General features: G+C 48.5%; 1 protein-coding gene across 4 annotated transcripts in view; it reads right to left on the bottom strand.

Moving 5' to 3' along the window:
* Window positions 1–3,185: 3,185 nt before the first annotated feature.
* LOC119973538 overlaps window positions 3,186–25,049 on the bottom strand; it is an 82,096-nt gene continuing 60,232 nt past the window's right edge. Inside the window, exons 7-10 of one of the 4 annotated variants that reach the window (XM_038811822.1) lie at window positions 19,650–19,771; window positions 9,727–9,837; window positions 8,460–8,579; window positions 3,232–3,318 (exon numbers count right to left, since the gene is read on the bottom strand). In XM_038811822.1, coding sequence (XP_038667750.1) covers window positions 8,482–8,579; window positions 9,727–9,837; window positions 19,650–19,771 — 331 coding nt within the window. In that variant the 3' untranslated portion in view covers window positions 3,232–3,318; window positions 8,460–8,481. Of the gene's footprint in view, window positions 3,319–8,459; window positions 8,585–9,726; window positions 9,838–19,649; window positions 19,772–25,049 lie in introns of those variants that run through there. The other 3 variants (XM_038811823.1, XM_038811824.1, XM_038811825.1) reach the window with 3 other exon arrangements.

Raw genomic sequence — 25,049 nt, 5'->3', positions numbered from 1 at the left:
TTCACTGGGCCGTTAAGTCCCCTTACGTTCCAGGTGATTATCCTGGTGGGGGGCTTCTGACCCCTCGTTCCTGTGGGATTAACCATATTTATCTGGTGGACGCGCCCCTGCCCTCCGGGGTTTCCCTTTGTTAGGGGGCCGTCCAGGATGGCCGCTATCACTGCTCTCCCCATGCGGTCGGGTCTCTGCGCTCCGGGGTTTCCCCTTGTCCCGGGGGCACCCGCCATGGCCGTCCACTGTGTGTCCGCCACGCGGCTAGTCCCCTGCACTCTGGGGGGCCCCCTTCGCCCACAGACCGTACTGGGTGGGTGCTTACAGCGGTTCCTTGTTTCGAGCCCTTGGTTGTGGCACTTTGTAGCCTTGTTCCTTTTCTGGCCTCTTTTGTCCCTCCGTCCCTGCATTTCCCCTCCCCGGTCCCTCGCTCCCTGTGTGCTGTCCCCCCCCCCCCCCCCCCCCCCCGTCTCTCCCTTTTCCCTCCTCCCCCGTATACCCCTCCTTTGCCCCTCTATCCCCTATTCCTGTCCCCGTTTGCTCTCCCGACTTTGACGGGTGTTCCCTCCCCTCCCCTGCCTGGCGCCTTCCCCCCTGTTGGGGTGCACTGCGGCCCTGCTTTGTTGCGTGCCCCCGGCGCTAATTTTCCTGCTAGCGCAGTGGCTCCCCTCTCTGGGGTTATTGTCTCGCTTCTCCCCTGCCTGGCCTCTACGGTTTTCTGCCCGCTCTTCCCCCATCCTACCCTGCACCCCTCTCGCCTGCTCTCCCTTCTCCAATACTCTCGTTCCCTCGTGCTAGGGCCTGGCCTCCCACCTGGAGCGGCCCCTTGGGCAGTGGTTTGGTCTTTGTTCTGGGTGTTCCTGCCGGGGTGGGGGGGCTGGCATTGCCTCGCCCCTCCCCACCCCCCCCCCGTCAGCGTGTCATTGCCCGCTGCCAGCGGCCCCTCGTCCCTACCCCTGCTGGTTGTTTTCCAGCCCGTGCTCCTCGACGAACCTATTCGCCTCAGCGGGGGCTGTAAAGAAATAGTCCCTGTTTTGGTATGTGACCCAGAGTTTCGCTGGGTACAGCATACCAAAACGCACTCTGCTCCTGTGGAGAGCTGCTTTCGCTCTGTTGAACTCAGCCCGTCTCCTAGTTATATCTGCCCCAAGATCCTCATAGATTTGGATGGTGTGCCCTTCCCATTTGCAGGCTCTATTTTCCTTGGCCCAGCGCAGGATTGTCTCCCTATCCCGGTACCGGTGCAGTTTGGCTATGACTGCTCTCGGTTGTTCCCCTGCCTTTGGCTTCGGGCGCAGCGACCGATGTGCTCTGTCCATTTCCGGTGGGATGGGGTAAGTGTTCCTCCCCACTAAGCTGCCCAGCATCTCAGCCACGTATGCTGTGGGGTTTCTACCCTCGCTCCCCTCTGGCAGGCCCACTATCCTAACATTTTGCCTCCTTGAGCGGTTTTCCTGGTCGTCTACTCTGTCCTTCAGGCTCCCCTGTGTTGTGCCCAGTCTTGCCACTTCCCTCTCCAGGGCCGTGACCCGGTCGCTCGCGTCAGTCGCTGCTTTCTCCAGCTCCTTAATGGTCGCCTCCTGGGCTTCCAGTTTCTCCCCTTGGGCTTCCAATTTCTCCTCTAGTCTGGTCAGGGCCTGCTGCACCCCTGACATGGCCCTAGCCACTGCTGCCTGCACTGTGGCCTCTAATTCTGCCTTCACCTCTGCCTTGAGTACCTGCAGCTGCTCCCTCAGCTCCTCGGTAAAGTGTGCCTTCCAGTTCCCGCTCCCCCCTGGCCTCAGGGGAGAGGGAACCTGTCGGCCCAGCTCTTTTCGCTGCGGCGATACTTTTCGTTCCGCCGCTTCGCTCGCCTGAGCTGCCTCGCCCGGTCTGTATCTGGCGACCCTTCCCCCTCTGCTCTGGCTCTCTTCTGGCATTTTTTCCCTCCCACTTCCCTTTCTTCTTCCCTTGTTTTTCTTTCCCCCCCTTTTCGCACTCTATCTTTATTCTTTGTCTCTTCCCTCCTCCCTCCTTTCCTTTGCTACTTTATTTCCCCCCCCCCCTTTATATAACTCCTCTTAGGTGGGCTTGTTTTGGATGGGACAAGAGAGTGCAAGGAGAGTAAAAAAATAAAATAAAAAAGTAATAAAAATATGTATATATTTCCCCCTCCCCTCTCTTTAACAGTTTTCTTTGTGTAACAGTTCTTCTCTTTTTCTTCCTTTCCCCTCACTCACCCAGGGTAGAGAGAGGGGTTTCTGGTTCAGAGTCTCTTTGTTCCTGCCTCGTGGTGGTCGCTGCCGGTGGTGGTGGGGGGCTTTGGGTCGCACCCCGCGCTCTCCCGGTGGGTGGGGGGGGGGTGGTTAGGTTGCTGCTCCTCTGCTCCCTTCTTGCCGCAGGCTGGGCCCCATTTCCGACCGGGTCGCTGCCGCTCCTGGCCTGCGCTCTGGTGCCGCTGGGTGGTTACACTTCCCTGCCCTGCTCTCCCTGCTGCGGAGAGATAAACGCCCCGGCCTCTTCACTCCGCAGGCGCCCCCCTTTTAGTGCGACCGCTCTGCTCGCCGCCTGGAAGTCGAATCTAACAAACGTTTTTTGATTACAGCGCCTAGGAGGACTGATGAATCACACCTGAAGTGAAGGCTCTTATGCTCATTCTAGCCAAATTCAACATCAAAGTTATAGGTCAGGTGAGCTTCATAATACACTTTGGAGTTTCTAAGCCCTGGCCCATAATAAATGATTGACAGTTTTATTAGTCTAGAGACAGGTGCTTGAGATTGTTCAGCTATCTTTCCTTTCACGCTTGAATGCATCTCCAGTACTTTGCTTTGATGCGAACCACAATTATAAACATTCTTGCTATGATGGACAGCCCCTCACCACATCAAAAGGAGTGAAGGGGCTTCCTCTTATTCACAGCAGAAAGTACTTAGCACTTGGGGCTGCCAACTGGCGATGTCAAAGATCGCGCCCTTTGAACTTACCAGGGCTGCCGTTTCCAAGTGCCTGCTTATTCACAGGAAAGCCTGTTTACCAAGCTGTTGGAATCTTGCCTCTCAGGCTCTGCAATAACCAATTGCTTCAGCTGCATTCAAACTAACCTACACACCTGGGCTAAGCAGGAAACAAAAAAAAAAAGACTTTCAAACAGTCCCGCCCATTTTCCAAGTTTGAGAATTTCTCAGTGAAGCAGACAGCAGCAAGCAAAAAAATGCCGCATATGATTCTTTTATTCCCACCGTGACAAAGTGCACATTGCAACTTAGGATGATCTTCGGCAAGTATCCAAACCCTGACTAATGGAAATCACACCGGTGTCCTCCAGGTTGCATTCCTTGGATTTTCCTGAAAGCAAACAATTGAAAAGACAGAGTTCAGAGTTTCGGACAGATGGTAACAATTTATTTGATGAACTGAAAATAATTTGTTTTCCATTTTTTTCCCTCTCCAAATGATTCAAATAGCGTTCGAATGCAGATGGAAGTACTTGGACAATTGACCTTTCAGGAATTTCACCCGGATAACCTTGTGGGAGTACGGGATAGTGCCGAGAAGTTGTACTGGTTGCAAAAGGGCAAGTTGGACACATCCCAGAACCCAAACCACATCTGTTTCAATTACTTCAAAAAATATCCCGAAGCTCTTTGAGAAATGTTGGTGTGAAGACAACTGAATAAGTTTGTGCGTTATATTTGATTTTTAGTTGATCAAGTTAATGTTATAAAATATTTTAATTTGTGCAGGTAAAGGATGGAATTGCAGATTGGCAAATTAGGAAAAGGGTTTGACAATACTTGTTGAATTTACTACCCCTGCCCCATCCCAACATCGGCGTCCAACAGGGGTTGCAAATGTGATAGGCAGAATAATTCTGAATATCTCTAAAAGTCATTTAAAGAACACTATGCATCGTCAGGGGAGTGACCTCATTGATCTTCAGTGGTGAGTTCATTATTAGAATGACTAGTACTTTTAAACTCAACGCCATTTTGTAAATTCTCTGACCTACTTTTTTGTAAATAAATTTAAAGCACCCAATTCATTTTTTCCAATTAAGGGTGGTCAATCCACCTACCCTGCACATCTTTGGGTTGTGGGGGCGAAACCCACGCAAACACGGGGAGAATGTGCAAACTCCACACGGACAATGACCCAGAGCCGGGATTGAACCTGGGACTTCGGTGCCGTGAGGCAGCAGTGCTAACCACTGTGCCACCGTGGTGCCCTGTCTCCCACTTTACTCATGTTACATGTTACACTTTTACGGAGAAGAGCAGGTTTTTGAAAATGGCGCTGTTCATTTGATGACGAGAAGGGGCACAAGAGTTGGATGAGCTCCCTTATCAATGGAGAAGCAAAGACGAGCACAGCAGACAGAGCAGATTTCACCATCCATCTTTATTCTCATCTTTATTGTCTTTCTCTGATTCATCGGTCTTAAAAAGATACTTTGTGTACAAACATTCAACGTAATCACGTGGCATGCTGTCGCCTGCTATTCTAACAGTTGCTTGAAACAGGGTAATTTTTAGGCTGCCTATATTTCTGATTTTCTATACTTCTCTTCTTTTTTTCTGTTCTTAGTGCTCTTTATTGGACTTTTTCCGCTTAATTTCCTTTTCCCCCAGCTCTCTTGAGGGCACGGCCTCACCCAAGGGTATTGCACCACAGAAGCTGACAGTCAGTCCTGTCCATCAGGGAGGGAAGGTAGATCAATTCAATTTAGAAATACACTCCATTCAATTTGCACTACTGTTAGAAATGGATATTAAGAGATCAGAAGGGGTAAGCAGGTTGTTCAGGGGCCCATGGGCCTCTCCTGCATTGACTAAAGACATTGGGGAAAATTGGGGAAAATGGTACAGAAGTTCATCTGTATCAGACAGGTGACATCTTCCCACCTTCTAAATGACTTAAGAAAGCTCAAGTCCACACAGTTGCGAATAGTGAACTGTCGAGAGGTAAGGACAATGCTGAATGTTAGAAACCTGAAACGAAGAATGGAAATTACTGGAAATACACTGTAGGCTCATAAATAGCTGAAAATGGAGGTGACGGTTAACCCGTCAGTTCTGGGTCAGAACTGAAAGAGGAATGCTGATCAAAGTCTATGTATATCCATGTGGATAAGGATGTCCATGTGGATAAGGATGTCCATGTGGGAAGGACATCCATGTGGATAAGGACATCCATGTGGGAAGGATATCCATGTGGAAAAGAACATCCATGTGGAAAAGGATATCCATGTGGAAAAGGATATCCATGTGGGAAGGACATCCATGTGGGAGGGGAAGGACGTCCATGTGGGAGGGGAAGGACGTCCATGTGGGAGGGAAAGGACGTCCATGTGGGAGGGAAAGGACGTCCATGTGGGAGGGAAAGGACGTCCATGTGGGAGGGAAAGGACGTCCATGTGGGAGGGAAAGGACGTCCATGTGGGAGGGAAAGGACGTCCATGTGGGAGGGAAAGGACGTCCATGTGGGAGGGAAAGGACGTCCATGTGGGAGGGAAAGGACGTCCATGTGGGAGGGAAAGGACGTCCATGTGGGAGGGAAAGGACGTCCATGTGGGAGGGAAAGGACGTCCATGTGGGAGGGAAAGGACGTCCATGTGGGAGGGAAAGGACGTCCATGTGGGAGGGAAAGGACGTCCATGTGGGAGGGAAAGGACGTCCATGTGGGAGGGAAAGGACGTCCATGTGGGAGGGAAAGGACGTCCATGTGGGAGGGAAAGGACGTCCATGTGGGAGGGAAAGGACGTCCATGTGGGAAAGGACGTCCATGTGGGAGGGAAAGGACGTCCATGTGGGAAAGGACGTCCATGTGGGAAAGGATGTCCATGTGGAAAATTGACGTCCATGTGGGAGGGAAAGGACGTCCATGTGGATAAGGACGTCCATGTGGGAAGGATATCCATGTGGATAAGGACATGTATAAGGGTCAGCAGCTGGTTCTGCCAAAACCCAACAAATGAGTATCCTAACTTGCACTGACCAACATAGACCTGTTGGGCTAAACCTTCCATGCTGCTGTAAGAAGCTTTGTAAAGCCCTGCCAATCACCCCTTGCTCATTGACACGCACTGACTTCTGGCCTGGCAACAATCTCAGATTTTTAGATACTCGTTCTTGGTTTCAAATGCCTCCATGGTTTCACCCCTCTCTATCTCTCTAATGTCTTCCAGCTCTACACCCCTCCAACATCTCTGTGCTCCTCTATTTTTGGCCTCTTGCACACCTTGGATTTTCATTGCTCCTACATTGGCGGCCGTGCCTTCATTTTCCCGAGGGCCATGACCTGCGGAATTTCCTCCCTCGCTTCAAGACATTTCATAAAACCCACCTCCTTTTGACCACGTTGCTGGTCATCTGACTTAACATTTCCTTGTGCAGTTCAGTATCAAATTTATATTAATTTATATTATGTTAAGCACCTTGGGTTGGCTAACACAGTTAAAGGTGCTATGGAAATGCAAGTTATTATTGTTTTAAAAGAAAGCAGGCAGGTGCCTGGGGGCTGGTTTAGCACAGGGCGAAATAGCTGGCTTTTAAAGCAGACCAAGGCAGGCCAGCAGCGCGAGTTCAATTCCCGTGCCAGCCTCCCCGAACAGGCGCCGGAATGTGGCGATTAGGCGCTTTTCACAGTAACTTCATTTGAAGCCTACTTGTGCCAATTAGCGATTTTCATTTAATTTTATTTCAGTCAAAGAGAGTAGTCACAGAGCTGGAGGAAGCTATTGAGTGGTTGCCCTGGCGATGTGTACTGGAACCTTCAGCATACGCCCTACATTCCTGGTCTGCAATTACTGCTTCAATCTAAGTGAGTTTAATGAATGATTGATACCCAGCAAGGAAGACCATGGAATCCAAAGAGGTAACAATCTCTGGTGGAGCGTTTGCTGGGGTTTTCACCTGGGCTGCTTGATGGGAATTGAAGGTACAAGGTAAATATGAAAAGCAAGTTTACTGCATGTGGGTGAAGCCAGACATGTAGAAGGGGAAACTGGAAGAAACAGAAGGTATGAGTTAATCGGCCATGCATCGTGTGAGGGAATTGATGAAGGTTTAATGTTGCCAGATCCCCAAAGCACATATCTCACAGCGACCCTGTCAACTCTTGGGTGCTGAAACGTGAAGGAGCCCGTTCAGGCCTTGAACCTGTTCATTTCTAAAGCAAAGGGCTGAATCCTGGTGTCCATGGGAATAGGGGGCGTGATTCTCCGATTGCGGGACAGAGTGTCCATGCCGTCGTGAACGCTATCGCGTTTCACGACGGCGCGAAACGGGTGCAGACACTAGCAATTCTGTCCCCCACTGGGGACTAGCACGGCGCTGGAGTGGTTCACGCCACTCCAGCCTCACTTCCTGGTGTGCACTGGGGGTGGTGCCAACCCGGGCATGCGCAGTGGTGACACGCCAACCCCCGCATGCACGGTGGCCTTACTGAACGCTCCGGCCCCGACACAACATGGCACGGGGGTCCTGGGGCCAGACGCTCAACAAAGTAGGCCCAGGTGGGGTGGGGAAGGCCGGCCCGCCGATCAGTGGGCCCCGATCGCGGGCCAGACCCCATCAGAGGCTCCCCCGGGGACCGAGGACCCCCTCCCCACCTCGGAGAATCACGCGCCGTTGTCGGGGCTGCGCGGTTTCGGCGATTCTCCGGCCCGGCGCGGGGCTGGGAGAATCGCTCCCAGGTTATGGGGAAGTTATGGGGAATACACTGAACATTAGAGCCAGATGCTTCAGGAATGAAGTTAGGAAATACGTCTACGCACAAGTTTGGAGCAACCTTCTGCAAATGGCAATTGTGCTAGATCAATTGTTAATTTTAATTCTGAGATTGATTTTGTTAGCCAAAGGTACGAAGGGTTGGGAGTGAGTATGAAGGGTGTTAAGCCATTCAATTATCCCTTTGAAAGGCTTGAGGGGCAAAATGACCTCCTCCTGTTCTGATGTTCCCGGAGCTCTTCAGCCCTGAAGCAAATTGCTTTGAAAAGACAACATTTTATGATTGAATATGAAGCATTTAACAGGATAAAGGGGAGTAAATTAACCACACTGCTGCCAGATAAGCTCAGGAAACAGGACAAGAGGGGCGGAGTTCATGGTTTTGAAGGCGAAATTTAGGCACAGTTCCAGTTCTATGTGTACTTGCATAGAGAGACCAACAGCTGGAACTAATTTTCTGAAGGAATGGATGTGTGCAGAACACAGCACTCATTTAAGGAGTAACTAAATACCACATAGCAAACTGGTAGATTTTTAGATGAGATCAAATAGATGAGGTCAGCCTCATTCGACTCGATACATGTACAAGAATGTTAATTGCTTCAACAAAGAGCCAGCCAATATTCCTACTCACTTTGCAAGTAGAGGTTCCAACAGTTAATGGGCGACCAACCCATCAGCTGTCTCTACACACTTGCCCTTTATCTACTATTCTCCCCACCTTTCTTAGTTTCAGTCAGTCCTGTAGAAGGGTCCTACCTTTCTCAACTTTCATTAAGGGTCACCAAGCAAGACGCCATCCTATATTTTTTTCTTTACAAGTTCTATAATGTATTTCCAAGGAATTGTCCACTTTTATTTCAGGATTCCCAAAGTTTACTGCACTGAGAACAATGACCCAAACAGTGTTACAAGCCAGACACAGGATAAAACTACTCATTTATATACAGTGTGAATATTTAACATGGTTTAATAGGTGTCAGGATTCCACAGTCAGAAAATACAAATATTTAGATAATTAACATACAATATTTGGTACTTTAATAAAATACTCCTTCATACAAAAATACAAATGTTACAAATACTCCAGTGTACATGAGAAGTATACATATGTTACATACACATAAAATTGTACATTCACATAATTGGTACATATATATAAAATGGTACATTTACATAAATGGTCGTGTGTTTGCATGAGAAGATCACTCAATCACTAGGCATGAGCCATGAATGGTATATTATAATCATGCAAATTACATGTTTACTGCATTTTGAAACACAGTTCGATCCTACGTATTTACAATAGGCTTTTAGGCCAATGCAATAATAACTTTTCCTTGTGCAAAGTTTGTGCCTCCCAAGGTGAGGGACGCAAGGGTTGGCAAATTGAACATTTTGCAATTTCAAGCTGCCACCACCAGGAAACAATGCTCCAAGGCTCTTTGCAGATCCCACTATTGGTTGGACAGCAAAGCTCCCTCTGATCCATCTCAACCTTTTGCCCTCTGCTCTGCCCAGCGCACCAGTGGGGGTAGTTCCAGCTTCTCTCCAGGGTGATTCTTGTTGCCCTTTTTGAGTGAAACGTCCAGACTTTGTTGGAGTTGGCCTAGATTAGGGCCGGTTTCTGTGCCATGGACCAACCAGGAACTGGGTTGGGACTGCTGAAACTTCTCTCGCAAAGGACCTTTAGGTCCAGTGGAGGTGAGGGGGTCATTCCGTCAACCTAGGCTGGAGTCAGGTCATAGAGGTGACTGACATGCTGCCAGCTGCTCATAGCTTTTCCTGGCCTCTTCCCCATTTCAAATAGGAAATGGGTGTGGTAGCAATTAGTCCATATATATCCAGATGCCAAATAACGTTTTAAATAGACAGAATGGACTTGTAGCTCAATCACATTGGCAGCGTGTTCTAGGGAAGTACATGAAGCAACGTTTCCATCACTTCTCTGGTTTACTGGTTAATATCAGATTGATGCCAGTTGCCACTCCACTGAGAAGTTTGACCATGTTCAAAATGTCCTTGCCTGAAACTGTGTGTTCACATTTTTTGGACTGATGGCTTTGCAGGGGTTCCCACAACATGGCTTGCAAATTTGTCTCTCTCTCTGGCATTTCAGGAGTCCAGGCTTTCAAACCTGAAAGAGAACGAGACAGGAATCAGGACGAGACACACACACACAGTTATCATTGATCTATCATCCATAATACAACAAAACCATTAAATATTTAAGCTAAACAAGATTAACCCTTCCATTGTGCCACAGCTACCGGAAGTTCAATGTTTTGAAATATTCATTCTTTTAAAAAAATAATTCAGCTCCCAAATACCATTAGACTGATGAAACATCAGTGAGCACACCAATCTCCAAACTGGCTTCACTCTTCCATTTAAAAAAAAAAAGAAAGTTTAGTTTTATAAACATATGAAAAGTTCTGTTCTGTCCGTCTCTTGTTTTTTGTGTTTCCTATTCCTATATTTTCTTTGTGTTTAAAGAAAAATTGCCTCTGTTCTCCTGCCTTCGTGCATCTCTTCAGCCTGGGCACTGGGACTCATGTCAGTAAAACTCTGGCCCAGGTGAAAGTTTTCTCCGCCAGCACAGACCACTGTTCTATAATCTGCCTGATAGGCCAATCACACGTCTCCTGTGAAACTGGGACTCCAGCCTTGGAGCTCTATAAAACGTAGTTCAACAACGTGCCAAGTGTTTGAGCCGATAGGCTTCTTGAATCTTGTCGGAAGAACCAAAGGAAAGCATCTGAATTTGAAAGCCTAAACTGTCAAGATTAGATGTTTTTATTTCCCACATCACAAGTATGTGTTTGGCTTTGGGGAAATCCTGCTGGTTGATTTATTATTGGAATCACTGAAGATTGGTGAATGAGATGGGCCGTTCCATAAGAATTCAGGAATAGTCTTTGACAAGTTACTTCCTTAACTAGTGCTGTAAGACATGTGACCACCGCACAGCCATTAAGCCAGCATCCACCTTGGGACCAAATTTCTTCACTCTGCTATAATTCTTGTTGGGTATTGGCATAATTACAAAGTCCAGCAGGAAATGACTATTGCTGAGAATCTTCAGTATAATTGGGTCATTACTGTTTTAAAAATCCGAAAGGTTCACAAAGTAGGTTGACCATCAAATGTATGTGACAAAGCGTTGCTGAACAATAAAAAAAATGTCACAATGCACGTGACTAGGATAGGGCAGGGGAGTGGGCCTCGGTGCGGTGCTCTTTCAGAGGGTCGGTGCAGACTTGATGGGCTGAATGGCCTCCTTCTGCACTGTAGGGATTCTAATATCGTGAAAGGCAAAATCCTAATAGGCAGCAATGTCCAACCTCATGGATCAAGGGCTCACCACTTCCTCTGATCAGTGAATGCCGATTTGTTTCATCCAACATGTGTTTTACAATCTCATTTGATATCGTACACAATGTACAATATATATTCTGAGACATTGGAAAGGTATGTAAGTGTGATTAGTCCATCGATAATAGCTTTCGCGTATCTTCAAACATCGTCTACTGAAGCTCAAATTTCTTTCAGCTTTACTTAATTCACCATTTCTTGCCTTGCCCAGTCTCGGAGGAGGAAATCTCTTGTCCCCAGTTCTTTGCAAATATTTTTTCACCTCCATATATGGAGAAGGAATCTGATCAAAAACAGCAAGTGGTGGGCCAAGGGAGACATGAAGATCAAAGGGATGCTACAAGGCACACCTTATAAAGGGGAGATGCTGATGTATATAAGGGTAACGTTCTTCTACGCTGATGAATCACAGGATCACAGGACTGATAGATATAAGATGAATATGTTACTTCCATCCCACCGTCCCCCTACTGTCATTCCGACCATATACAAGGGAAAGCTTAACCCCATTTGTGGGAAGCTGAAGAGTTGGAATTATTGTACAAAGTGGATCTAACTATTTTTAGAGGGAGATACAGTCTTGATATATAGTGGGATCCATTAGTTACAGAGTTTTGCCTCACTGTCGCGGGCCCTTGACAGTTTGCCACAGTTCATGTTTAACAAGGCAGAAAGCTCCCATTCAAACTTCCATAGACTCAGCGAAGGCCATATTAACGGCAGCATCAGGGCACCATTCACGAACATTAAGGTGAAAACTCATTCCATCCCAAGTGTATTGCAAACTAGGAGGAACCTGTCCCCTGAATCCCTTTCAAAGCAATTCACACAGGGGATGTGTGAAATCTGTGAAGAAACATTGTCATCGCAGTTCATCTATTCACCTCGTTGTTGGTAGTTAAAGTGACATAATTGCAATATTAGTGACGCCTGTGGCTGCATATCTCATAGTTATCCAGCTAAATGTGTCGGCACAGGAGTATTTCTTGAGGATATCCATATCTGTTTTGAGGCTATAAACTATCTTCCTGGTGGCTCGAGCAGGCTTATCCGATTGGTAACTGAGCCATTATTACCAGAAGGGAAGCAGGCTCCATGTCCAGTGTGTTAGCTGAGGCATGTTAGGGGCAGTGTTGCATTTACTGTAATTGGCTTCAGGCATGCCGGCTGAGAGGAGGAATATCAAAGTCTTCCAGGGAACCATCCAGCAAAACTTGATACAAATGTGTGGATGTCAGAAAAGAACAGGATTAGGCTTGGTTTTGATCCCCATTCTTCCATGGAGGAATGCTTGACGATATTCACATCCACAGCTCAAACATAAAGATCAGTTCCTTCCGTGAGATCTATGGGCATCTCGTGCTTGCGGGAAGAACTTCAGTCAGCAACGCATGGAGATTTGTTTTGAGAGAATTTTTAAAAAAGTAATATATATTCACAACATTAACTTAGGCAATTATTTTTATTTACTTACCAATAATCATTGTTTATGGATTCCAGTAGACATGGACGCATGGGCTGAATGGCCTTCTTCTGCACCATAATGATTCAGTCCATGAATCTTCTATAGATCAATACAGGTCCAGTGTTTCATTGTTCTCAGCCATTTGTGTCAGTGTAACTGAGCAGAAAATGGGCAGAGGCCGGTTACACCAAATTTCTGCCAATTTAGTGCACCATCCAATTTTCCCCTTGGGTTTTGTACCAGCTCTTGAATTGCCCGCCAGTTTACAATTAAATACATGAACAGCGGATTTGAATATCTGTACAATTTTGTGCCATTAACATCAGTGCAGTTATCTGTTATCTGCCCACTCATTCAAAATACCTGTCCATGGCTAAAAAGAAGTGTGTGATTTCCCTGGGAAAGATCGTGGCATTAAGAGTTGTAGCAGCATTTTAAACTTCTTTCTCCGTTCTACCCTGTTGGCCCTCCTGCTTTCTGCCGTGTGTGCTGACTCTTTGCACGGCCACAACATTAGGACAATGAGCTCCCCAGGTGAACATCCCCTTTCACTTACTACTGGGTGAACTGATGCCGGTTTGGAAGAGGAGCAAGGCAGTGCCCTCACCGGCTGGTATCTTCCCACCCACATTTATGAGCAGGGGTAATCATCGGGCAGCAACTGTGCAGGATCAGCAGACCATTGACAGGTGCGGAGTTGTACCATTTACTGCGGGACAACCTGCAACTGATATATACCAGCATATGGCTGACACTGTCAATGTCAGTAACTACCATAAATCCTCTATTCCTATTGTCCTCCAGGCATGCTGCAGTCAGGCAACAGAGTCTGTCCTCGAGTAGCATTATTCTTTACTATCTCTGCTTTGCCAGCCATCAAACAGGGGTGGCTGCTCCATCATTTGTCCGCTGATTCTGAATCCCACCTACATATTTATTGCACCAATCTGTTTTGTCAGACAAACATCTTCTGCAAACGTCAAAATATGCATGATGAATATGGTCAGAAAGTCCATCAACAGTTTCTTTCCTGGCTTTTTCCCCTTCCTGTTTCAAGTGGATGTGGACATCACTGGCAAGGCTGGCCCATTCCTCATGGCCCTTGAACTGAGTGGCTTGCGAGGCCATTTCAGAGGGTAGTTAAGAGTCAAGTGCCTTGCTGTGGGCCTGGAGTCACATGTCGACCAGACCAGGGTAAGGGCGGCAGATTCCCTTCCCTAAAGGAACCAGCTGGGTTTTTAAAACAATCGACTGCAGTGTCACGGTCACTATTACTGAGACTAGCTTTATATTCCAGGTCGATGGGCCGAATAGCCTAATTCTGCTCCTGTATCCTAAGGTCTTTATTCGTTGAATTTACATTCCATCAGCTGCTCTGCTGGGATTTGAACCCATCCCCAGAGCATTAGCCTGGGCTGCTAGATTATGAATCCAGTGTCATTACCAGTTATGCGCTTTTACATTTATTCTAGTCTCCATTTATGGGGTTGCTTGCACAAAATTTCCTTCTCCCAAACCTTTTGGTGGACTCTTAAGGTTAGGCCCAAATGTAGATCACCCATACTACGCTGCAAACTGAGCTAACAAATCCAAGGTTCCAATGGTCAGGCAGAGTGGCACTCACGATCAGATAAGTGTTAATGGAATATTGCCCAAATAATAACCAATTGCCCACATCATTGGAATATCTCATTAAAAGGTAAGCAGCCCTGTTCAGTTGATTCAATTGCCTCACCTTTGTTCAGCCACCCCAAGTCTATACTGGTTTGAGTTCCTCATTGTCGTGTTACTACCTTCTAAACTCATTAAATAATATTTTAATATTTTGTCCTCGAGGTGTTTGGGATCGAGATGTCCCTACTGTTTATCCTAACACATGCTAGTTTGTTACATGGAGCCAGGCAGTGTAAATTAGGAAGTAATTCAGTGTTTCTGCCCTCTAAGTGTTTGGGGGTTGGTATTACTGTCTTGTGGCTGTCTCCGATTCACAGTTCCCTGAGCACTGGAAATGAAGGATTGCACTGGAAATGAAGGATTGCTAAAGTTACCTCTTGTGCCTTCCTCTGGTGGAGAATATTATTTTCCATATGGATTAAGTTGCTTCATTTCACCTATCTGTACAGAAAGGATTAGCGCTTGTGAACATGACCCCGTACGCGCACTGTATAGTGAACGGTTCACATTTGAAATCTATTTCTCATCCACTTGAAATCATTTGCCCTTGCGCCTTTTCCCTAAATTACAGCACCATCAACATTCATTCCAAAAGGAATAATTCTCCGGCTGTTTTGCGCCCGGTGTAAATCCTGTTATGTCGGGAGGATGCGGGAGAGTCCCCAAAAGGGGGTGGGATTCTCCGGTCGCTGTCGCTGAAATCCCGTTCGGCGATCGAAAGGAGAATCCCCATTGGCGCCGAAATCGGGGACAGTGACGCTTTTGCGATGCTTCACCCCCCCCTCAAAACTGGTGACACCACATGCTGTTGGGACGGCCTCAGGACGTCACCCTCCTCCCCCCCCCCCCGATGCTCCGCCCCCGATGGGCCGGGCTCCTGGCGGCGTGGGTCACTCATGCTATTTTGTTAGACTGAGTCCAGCGCAGCCACAGTCGGGGGAGAGCCGTTCCACAGGCAGGGGTGGAAAAAATCTAATCTTGATTCTTCTTCGGTGATCGCTCACTGAAGAGTATGATTGTTCCCCCAAAAAACTCTGTGTTACTGGTCATGGGTTCTGTAGGCCCTTTCGTGGGTGATGAGCCTGATCCTAGAGCTGAATCTTCAACCGTACACTTGGCAGGTGTTTCCGGGAGGTGGGATCGGTCCTTGGGCTCTAGATCACTGGTATTCCTATCTCACACTCCTTTTCCAGGTCTCCTCTTGCCGTCGGGTGTCCTCGAAGAATTGTGCCCCCTTCAGTCAGGAGATTCCCCCAAGCAGGTCTCTTCTGAGCCAGGGTCTCCCTGGCATTGAATACTATGTTGCATTTCTTGAGGTAAGCCGTCAGGGTGTCTTTGAAGAGCTTCCTTTGTCTCCCTCTTGTTCGGGAGCCTTTCTTGAGTTGGGTGAAGAAGGTTTGCTTTGGCAGTCGAGGCTCTGACATCCTAAGCACATGGACGGCCTAGTGGAGTTGGATTTGGATGATTGTGGCCTCGATGTTCTTGGCTCCTTCAAATACCCGAATGATAGTTCCCCTGCCCTCCCACCTAGTCTAAGGTTTTACCTTCTTGCAACCCTATTCACCACCTATTAAGATGGCCGGCTATCCTCCTACTTCCATAGCTGCTCCCTAACCAGAGATATGGAAGTTTCTCATGGGATGTGTTGAACATCACTGTTTGCTCTAGTGGTGCACTGTATCAGTAAAATCAACAGAATCACAGAGAAATCAATGAAAAACAAATTGGTCTCAAATGTTCCTCATGTTGTACTGATTCCAAAGACTGCTCTGTCAGCAAAGCCTGACAGGAAATAATAAAATTGGTCTGGCAGATTAACCCCGAACAAAAGGTTTCGGCTTTGGCGAGTGATGCACAGAGCGTGACATTTCACCAAAACAACCTTTGTTGATGTCAGGCCATCAAAGTGAGAGAGCTAGTGGCTAAGTGAGAATCTGTGTACTCTGTCAATCAGAGGCCTGGTTCCTGGAATCACCCACAAGTGGACAGCGATTTCCTGTGTCAGATTTACACCATTGTACTAAAACTGCCTTGAAATGGTTTTGAGTTGCTGCAAGCTCTTATGAGTGGATCAGGATTACGCAGGGAATCGCACTGGCCACCAGTTCTTCCAGCTATCTCACTGTTCCGCCAAGAGATAAATGGAGAAAGTTCTGCCAAAGAAATATAGGCCATGATATACTCATTGCGCCCACTTGGTGAGCGACAAGGCCGTTGAATCTCGCGAGATTCTCAATTCTTGTGACGTCTCGTGAGATTCATCTGAACCTTGCGAGACATCGCGATATGGATCTCACCCTTGCTGGCGAGATCCAGATATACATATTTATATGAACCATCAGGCTGAGCAGGATTCTCCCTTTGCCTAGGATCTAACGGCCTCCAGAGCGAGGCTTGGACCATTTAGTACTGGTCCAAACGTGGACAAGGCGTAACATTACCTGGGTGGGTTCACAGCCCACTGGAAACCCATGGGTGGTCAGGGGCAGGGCAGGGTAGCCACCTAGCTCTCCCTCTGGCACCTAGTACCTTGGCACTGCTGAGGCACCCAGGTAGCACTGCACCAGGTGGCACTGCCTGGGTCTGGGAAGGGCCACGGCCATGAAACGGGGGGTAAGGGGGGACAGTAAAGGGGAGGGTGGTGAACAGGGGGTATGAAGGGGCTTTATAAAGGTTGGGGGAGGGGGTCAAGGATCCTGAAAGGGGGGACCAAAAGGAGGGGGTGGGGAGACCTTCAGCGGGATGTCCTCTCTCTTGGGGGGGTATGGGGCAATGCCCATTCCGGGGGGGGGGGGGGGACATTGCCCATGGGTTGGGAGGAGGGTGCTCACTTGGAGATCGGGGAACCCTTTCAAAATGGTGGCCTGATCTCTGAGCAACCAGTCTCACTGGCCAGTTCATTTCTGTGTGGGCTGGACGAGGGAGAAACTCCCCAAAAAAATGAGTACGGTTCTGATCAAACGGTCTCGTCCTGCCCAACTCGGTGACACAACAAGGCCGTTAAATATCGCAAGAAGCCTTTCACGAGATTTACAAAGCTCTTAATAATAATAATCTTTTCATGATGCCTGGTGAGATTTAACAAGATATTGCGAGGTGTTTGCAGTCTGGATCTCGCCCTTCCTGGGCGGAATCCAATTGACATATTTAACTGAGCAATTAGATTTACTTAAATATGTAACGGCACTTGGGTGGGATGCCCCTGGGTAGTCCGGCTGTGGGCAGGGTGGTACCCTGACACCCCTGATGTCATCCAGGTACCTGGGCACTGCAGCCTAGCACCTTGACACTTCTACCCAGTCACCCTGGCAGTGCCACCCTGCACTGGTCTGGTTCTTACCCAAAACGCCGGTGGGAAATAACCATCCCAGTAAGGATCCCTGTGGCGCTCCACTAGTTACAGGTTGCCATCCTGAAATCCCCCTCTGATCCAAACTCTCCATCTTCTATCAGTTAGCCAATCCTCTATCCATGCTAATACACTACCCAACACCATCAACTCTTATCTTATTAAGTATTCTTTTGTGTGTTACCTTATCAAACTTTTTTTGGAAATCCAAGTATATTACATCTACTGGTTCCCCTACATCTATCCTGCTTGTTACCACCTCAAAGAATTTCAATACATTTGTCAGGCAGGATTTCCCCTTCATGAAGCCATGCTGACTTTACTTTATTATGTTATGTATTTCTAAATGCTCTGCTATTACATCCTTTATAATGGACTCCAACATTTTCCCAATGACAGCAGTTAAGCTAACTGGCCTATAGTTACTTGCTTTTTCGTTTCCCTCCCTTTTTGAATAAAGGTGTTACATTGGCAGTTTTCCAATCCTCTGGGACTTTTCTGGAATTTAAGGATTCTTGAAAGATTACTACCAGTGCATCCATTATCTCTGTAACTACTTCCTTTAATATCCTGGGATGAAGCCCATCAGATCCAGGGGACTTATTGGCCTTCAGCCCTATTAGTTTCCCAGTGATTGTTATTGTATTTATTTCCTCCCTGACTTCTGCCCACTGATTATTCAACATTTTTGGAATGTTATTAGTGTATTCACCATGAACACTGACACAACCTATTTGTTTAACCTCTCTGCCATTTCTCAGTTCCCCATTATTATTTCCCCAGTCTCATTCTCTAAGGGGCTTATGTTCATTTAGGCCTCACTCTCCCTTTTTATATATTTGAAGAAGCTCTTGCTGTTCATTTTTATATTACTCATTAGTTGTTGGGATGTTTGCCATCAAGGCCTGTTATCAATACCAGTCACAGAAATAATCTGATTAATATTAACTTATTTTTGTTATATTCAGTTGGAAAGTTGTCTTTTCGTTGAAGTGCGGTGCTCGTTAAACAACTGGGAGAACTATTGGCGAGCAACTGAGCTGACTGCTCCCTGAGAGGAAAGCCAAAGTTCCATTCTGAAAGCTGCTATAGCCTTGGGTTGGTCCCAGCAACGGGTCAACGTTAATGTAGCTAGCTCACACTGTCAAAACACTGCAAATTCTTTCAGCCAACAATGTCTCAAAGAGTAATTATAGAAACAAAAAGGAACACAAATCGGTGTTCAAATTTCTAACAATTCTTCCGGGGTTTTTTCCCTCAAAATGAAACCAGTTGGCGCCCAATCACACTCCAGCATCCAATTTTGGATAAACGTTATGGAATTCGAGAATCTTAGACACACTTTGGACAGCAAGCAGGGACAAGGAGGTCCCCAAGAGGGCTCAGAGGCCTTTGTAACCCTCGGGGAGCCAGGGACATGGCTGCATAGTGCCCTGGCACTACCCACAGGTACCCTGGCAGTGTCAGGTTGGGATTGGCATGGGACGGGGCCTGAAGTGATTGGGGGGGGGGGGGGCGACTTTGGTGAACCCATAATAGGGTGTCGCTCACTTTGGGGTTTGTTGCAGGTGAGAGGGGTTAGGGTGGTCTTTGCCGGCGAGAGGCAAGGAGGGGTATTCTCTGCAGGGTTAACCATAGATCGGGGTGCCCTTCTAAAAGGGATCTCTGAGGATCCAGCCTTACTGGCACCTTTGGATCCCACACATCAGATTTCCGGCGCAAATCACCCCTGGCGACAAAAAAATTTTGGGTGGATTGTGATCTGGGTCGTACCAATACACCTGGCAGGAATCGCACCGGAGACCACACTTTAAAAAATCTTTGGAAGAATTGCGCGCAATATTAATTTGTCTTATGGCCACACTACTCATAACCCAGTGGAATGAAAATGAGAAAATTATTGCTCATTCATTCTTGACTCAAGGAAGTCAAACGTTATCACAGAACGAGATCCTTGGTCACACCCAGCGGTCAGTTAGCACTGTATACTGAAACATCTATCATTCCCATTTAATGCCATGGGTTTGCAATATTTTGTTGTCCGAATACTTTAAGATAATCTTTGTTTTGTTTTTTTTGCCATTACTTGGTTTGGTTGCGAACACTTTGGGACTCAGCGGGTAAGCGGGCTTCACAACTTTCTTGAACTCCTTCTTTTTCAACAAATTGGAAGCTGACTCTTTCTTTGAAGCCTTCGTCGCCAGAGTTCTGAAATCAAATCAGAAATTGGTCAGAGAGGCTGACAACGTCCTAATCGAGGGAATATTGCTGACGCCATCCAATTTGGAGTGACTGACATTTTGAAAGGTTTCTGCATTTTGGCTACAATTCCGAAATACCAACACATGTTAAAAAAACAAGTTTAAAACAGCCTTATCTCAAAAAGCAATCTGCTGCTGCATTCAGTAAATGTATCAAAACATCAGAAGGAAATGTAACCTCAACTATCTGTACTCCCACTATGAGTTTCTCCTGTGATCTGCTCCCCCATTCTAGGTCTATCCCCCCTTCTAATCTCCCATTATTGATTTATAATCGGATGTTTCAGAAGCAGCATGGGCCAGGTGGCTTAACTTCCTGCTCTGCCAACATCAAATTGCTTTTATTTATGAATAGCCATGTTTAGTTCATCTGGGTGATGCTTCACAAAATAACCCTTCCTGGTCCAGAGATTTATTCTGTGTAACTCTACTGCTTTTATCTTACAGTCTCTGGCTGGAAAAGGCAACTTGGGCCTGATTTCAAACAGAAGTTTTCAAAATCAGGTCCAGCTAGTTCTGAGATCCTGGCCAGAATTCTCTGCTTGGGAGGCTAAGGGCGTGATCTTCCCAAACGGGAACAAAGTTCCCGAGCGAGCGCGTTTAGCCGCGTGTTTTACCCGGCACTCGCAGTGTCGAGATACGCATGGCTATTCAACGCAACTCGCTTTGAATAAGGGGCCTAAATGGGGAACGTGCGACCGAGGCCGCACATAGTCCTGTTTTGTACAATGGGGAGCTCCATTCGCCAGAACTCCCCGTTGTAGCGAGAGAGCGGGACGCCATTTAAAAATTTATGGGTCCCCGACCTCCCCCAGCCCGAACGCAACATGGGAGGGACCATTCCCCTTCCCGTCCCACCTCCCACCTGCCCGGGTCCCCCCCCCCCCCCCCCAACACCGGGCAACCCCAGCCCGATCACGTGCGTTCACAAAATGCCAGCTTGGCACCCTGGCAGCACCCAGGTGGCACCAACAGTGCCAGGGCACCATCCCGCCCAAAGGACATGCAACTGGGGGCCTCTGAACCCCTCGGAGACCCCCACGAGGGCCGTTCCATCTGGTCCCCGTTTGTGGAGGCTGGTACCAAACGGCGCTTGTCCGAGGTCCTCGAGCTGAAGGATTGAATCCCAAAGCCTCAGGTACCTCAGGAATCCGCACATTAGAGTAAGGTCTCGCTCTAATGTGCAGATTTGCCAAAACCTGATCGGGATTCCCCTTGCAACGCCTCGCGAGGTTGCATTAAATCTTACGCGGCGTTGCAAGTCAGGTAGATCCCGGGAGCGGGGTCTCCCGTCTTTTTCCGACCACGCTGTGCCGCAGCGAGATGCTTTTCCGGAGCAGTATGGCCGGATGATCGCGCCCTAAGTGTTACCCCTGGGACTGAATTGCGTGCACTTCCCGTTCCCGTTTGGGGCACAATTCGGAAAGCAAGTCAGGACATGCAAATGGGCCTGCGCTCTGCCAGCACAAACTGAGATCAATGCTCATTCCCGCTGGCATCTGATTTGTTGGAGCTGGAATTAGTGCTGGAGAGCCTGACAAGGTGGAACTGCTTATAAGCGCTCCGCTCACGAAACCACCCTCACTCCAGCCAGGAAGACGGCTACACGGAGATCTGTGCCACGCTGCATGGGCAGAATGCTAGATGCAGTGGAGGAGAAGAGGGACACCCTCTTTCCCAGGGTGGGACACCAACAAAGGCGGCAGCCGTCAGCAAGGCCTGGCCGGAGGTGGCATAGACTGTTAGTGCTGCCCGCCTGACCAGGAGGACTGGAACCCAGTGCAAGAAAAAGATGAATGACCTCCTCAATCACCATCCGTGCCCCTGACAGCACTCCCATCCCCCACATCACTCCCCACTCCCCTCGAGGTCAACCATACCCCACCTACCTGCATCTCTCTTACATCCCCATCCTCCACCAAACCCCTCCACCTGTACTGTCCTCTTTGGTCAGGTGCCTTGCACACACATGCCACCAGTTACTGACCCCTATAGAACCCACCTCTATGTATCTCACCGTATCCTTTCTGTGCCCCCAAGATCAAGGTGAACTATAACAGCACCAGAAAACTGGAGGCAGCATCCCTGATCTGTGCGTACAGATGGGGTACAGTCCCCCATGGAGCAGAGGCTAATGGAGTGATGCGACCATCAATTCACTCGAGACATGAGTAGAAGTAAACCGTGGCTTTAATCAACTTAGAACAGTGCCTGCCTGCGACTGATCCAATACTGAGAACCGCCTACAGGTCGACTGCTCTTTATACCTCCCTTCAAGGGGAGGAGCCAAGGGCGGAGCCCATACATGCCCCAACATGTTCCCCTATGGATAATGCCATACAATAGCCCATAGGAGAAGCCCACAAGGGCAGGAGCGTAGCACAGATACAAATACAAGGGCAACAGCACAGATACAAATACACTGGTGGATTATTGGTATAATACATTCACCACATTGAGCTAGTGGGCGAGGTTGAGGAAAGCGCAGTGTCTGAAATGGAGATTGGTGTGTACCAACCAAGTGAGAGCTCAATGCAAAGCTGATATTTCCATAGCAGGCGACTCACCCCTCTCCCTCAGACCGCTTCATCCCAACATCTCACCATGTCTCTTGTCTTTAATCTTGTAGGATCATCATCAGAAGAGGCCGGGCCATCTGGGGTGGCAGCCCAGCAGCCACATTCCCAGCACACCTGGAGCATCATTCTGAGGAAGACACTGACGTCTCAGCACTGCTGCCACCTGCACCCTCCACCATCGCAGAGACTTGCCCACTTTGCACATTCTGAATCATATCAGGTGGCAGCAGGGACTTCCAAGGGATCAGATGGTTGGAGGGCTGTCCGATGCCAGGAAACAGCTGTTGTCCAGTGGGTGTCGCATTTCTAGTACGTAGAACAGACAGTGCAGAAGGAGGCCATTCGGCCCATCAAGTCTGCACCGACCCACTTAAGCCCTCACTTCCACCCTATCCCCATAACCCAATAACCCCTCCTAACCTTTTTGGACACTAAGGGCACTTTAGCATGGCCAATCCACCTAACCTGCACGTCTTTGGGAGGAAACCAGAGCACCCGGAGGATCTATAGCCAGGATCTATAGGAGGGGGTGTCAGGAACTTTCCAGGGTTTACAGGAGGGGGTGTCGGGAACTTTCCAGGGTTTACAGGAGGGGGTGTCGGGAACTTTCCACGGTTTACAGGAAGGGGTGTCAGGAACTTTCCAGGGTTTACAGGAAGGGGTGTCAGGAACTTTCCAGGGTTTACAGGAAGGGGTGTCAGGAACTTTCCAGGGTTTACAGGAGGGGGTGTCAGGAACTTTCCAGGGTTTACAGGAGGGGGTGTCAGGAACTTTCCAGGGTTTACAGGAGGGGGTGTCAGGAACTTTTTAGGGCCTACAGGTGCAGCTGGAGGAGTCCAACCGCCTTCAGGGGGCAGGTGATGGTGCCGCCAATGCGTGGCACCCGGCCAACACAGAACGGGTGGCGTCCGCAGTGGGAGGTCTGGGGCAAGAAGTCAGAGACATGGGTCAAGATGTCCAAGGCTTGGGGCACACTGTGCGGCCGATGGCTGAGGCGGATGATAGGGGAGCACAGACACAGGCAGACATGTCTTCCAGGCCCACATGGACATTTCTGCGCCGCTCCAGAGCTTGATAATGTTATTGTTGAGGCCTCTACCCTGAGAGGGGCCTACAGGTGCAGCTGGAGGAGTCCAACCGCCTTCAGGGGACAGGTGATGGTGCCAAACGCCACGGCGCACGTGTCCTTTATCTGGGGTGAGCTCTGCTAATCCCCTGCCTCCCCTGCAGTGGGGCTCCGCTCCTGGTGAGTGGTCTGAGGAGTGGCAGCACCTGGTGGGCCACTGATTGAGCTTGGCCACGCCCATCCCACTGAAGGCACTGCTGGGGTCAGAGGGTGTCCAGAGGGGTGGCCTGCATGGGATCCCAGATGACCAGAGGCTCGGTGAACATTTACAGGACACACTGAGCAGTCAGCAGAGTGAGCAGCCAGGGGCCAGGCAGCAGCACCAAAGGGGTGCGTTTAATACACACGCTGCGGCAATGGCGGTCTAAACCAGGCCATCCCGAACCCGAGGGGGACACCCTGACTGCATGGACATGTCACCAACCCACTAATGATATTTAAATCCATGCAAACCTTTCCCTTTTTAACAAAGCAGTTCACCTTGCTACCCTCATGCCATAATCCCTCAAGGTTTTATCTATATAGGAAGTAGCAGCCAGTAGATACCATGTACGGCCTCTTACGTCTGTTACAAAAATACATTTAATCATCTGAAAAATCCCATTGATAAGTTACATAACAGCATTGGCCGTATCTGGAACTACTCCCGCAAAGTCATTGGCTGAAATTTTCCAGCCCCTCTGCGGTGATATGATCTGCATACTTGTCTGCCATTGGGCCAGAACGTCGGCTTACCATTGGCCCTGGTCGTCATGTGCCTCTCGACCGATTGGCCGAGAGGCTGAGTTAACCACGCCTCTATTAACGAGGTATAAATGGTCAGACGCCTGACGATCGTCCCTTTCCATTGTAGACGATCGCAGAGCTGTGTTCTAGTCTATTAAAGCCAGACTTTGGTAAATCACTCGCCTCACGTACAATTGATGGTAAATCACCCTCGCCGCAGCAGGTTTTCCCGCAGCGCAAGCAGTTCGCCATTGGCCAGCTGAGGGATCTTCCGTTCCTGCCGAAGTCAATGGTGATTAGCATGGGCCCACCCCTCCCGTGCCCCGTGGCGGCGGTCGAGTTCGGCAGGACTGAAAATCCCGCCCTGTTGGGGGAAGGGGGAAATGTTTTCCCCACTTTTCCTACCTTGCTCACAGCTTCGTAACTTTTCACAAAAGCAACATATTGTGGCTGCTGGAAATCTGAACTGAAAACAGAAAATTCTCGGAAGCGGGTAGCATTGGGGGCTGGGGTGGGTGGGGGGGGGGGGGGGGGGGCAGTGGGACTAGAAAATGTTGAGGTTGATGACCTTTCATCAGAACTGGAAGCTGTTGGTCATTTAAACAAGTACAGAGCCATGATAAAAGGGATCAAGTTGAACACGAAAGGGAAAGATCAGTGATATGAGCAGATGGCAGGGATGATTAAATTACCTAGTATATTGGGTGTCTCAGAGAGCGCGGCTCTTTCAAACACCTGCCTCTCAGCTCGACTAGCAATAACTCTTTTAAAAAAAAGTCAAACGTAGGTTAAAA

The sequence above is a fragment of the Scyliorhinus canicula genome, chromosome 11 (genome assembly GCF_902713615.1).
Source record: "Scyliorhinus canicula chromosome 11, sScyCan1.1, whole genome shotgun sequence".
Lineage (NCBI taxonomy): Eukaryota > Metazoa > Chordata > Chondrichthyes > Carcharhiniformes > Scyliorhinidae > Scyliorhinus > Scyliorhinus canicula.
The sequence above is the reverse complement of the archived record's forward strand: the minus strand, read 5'-3'. Positions and strand labels throughout refer to the sequence as shown.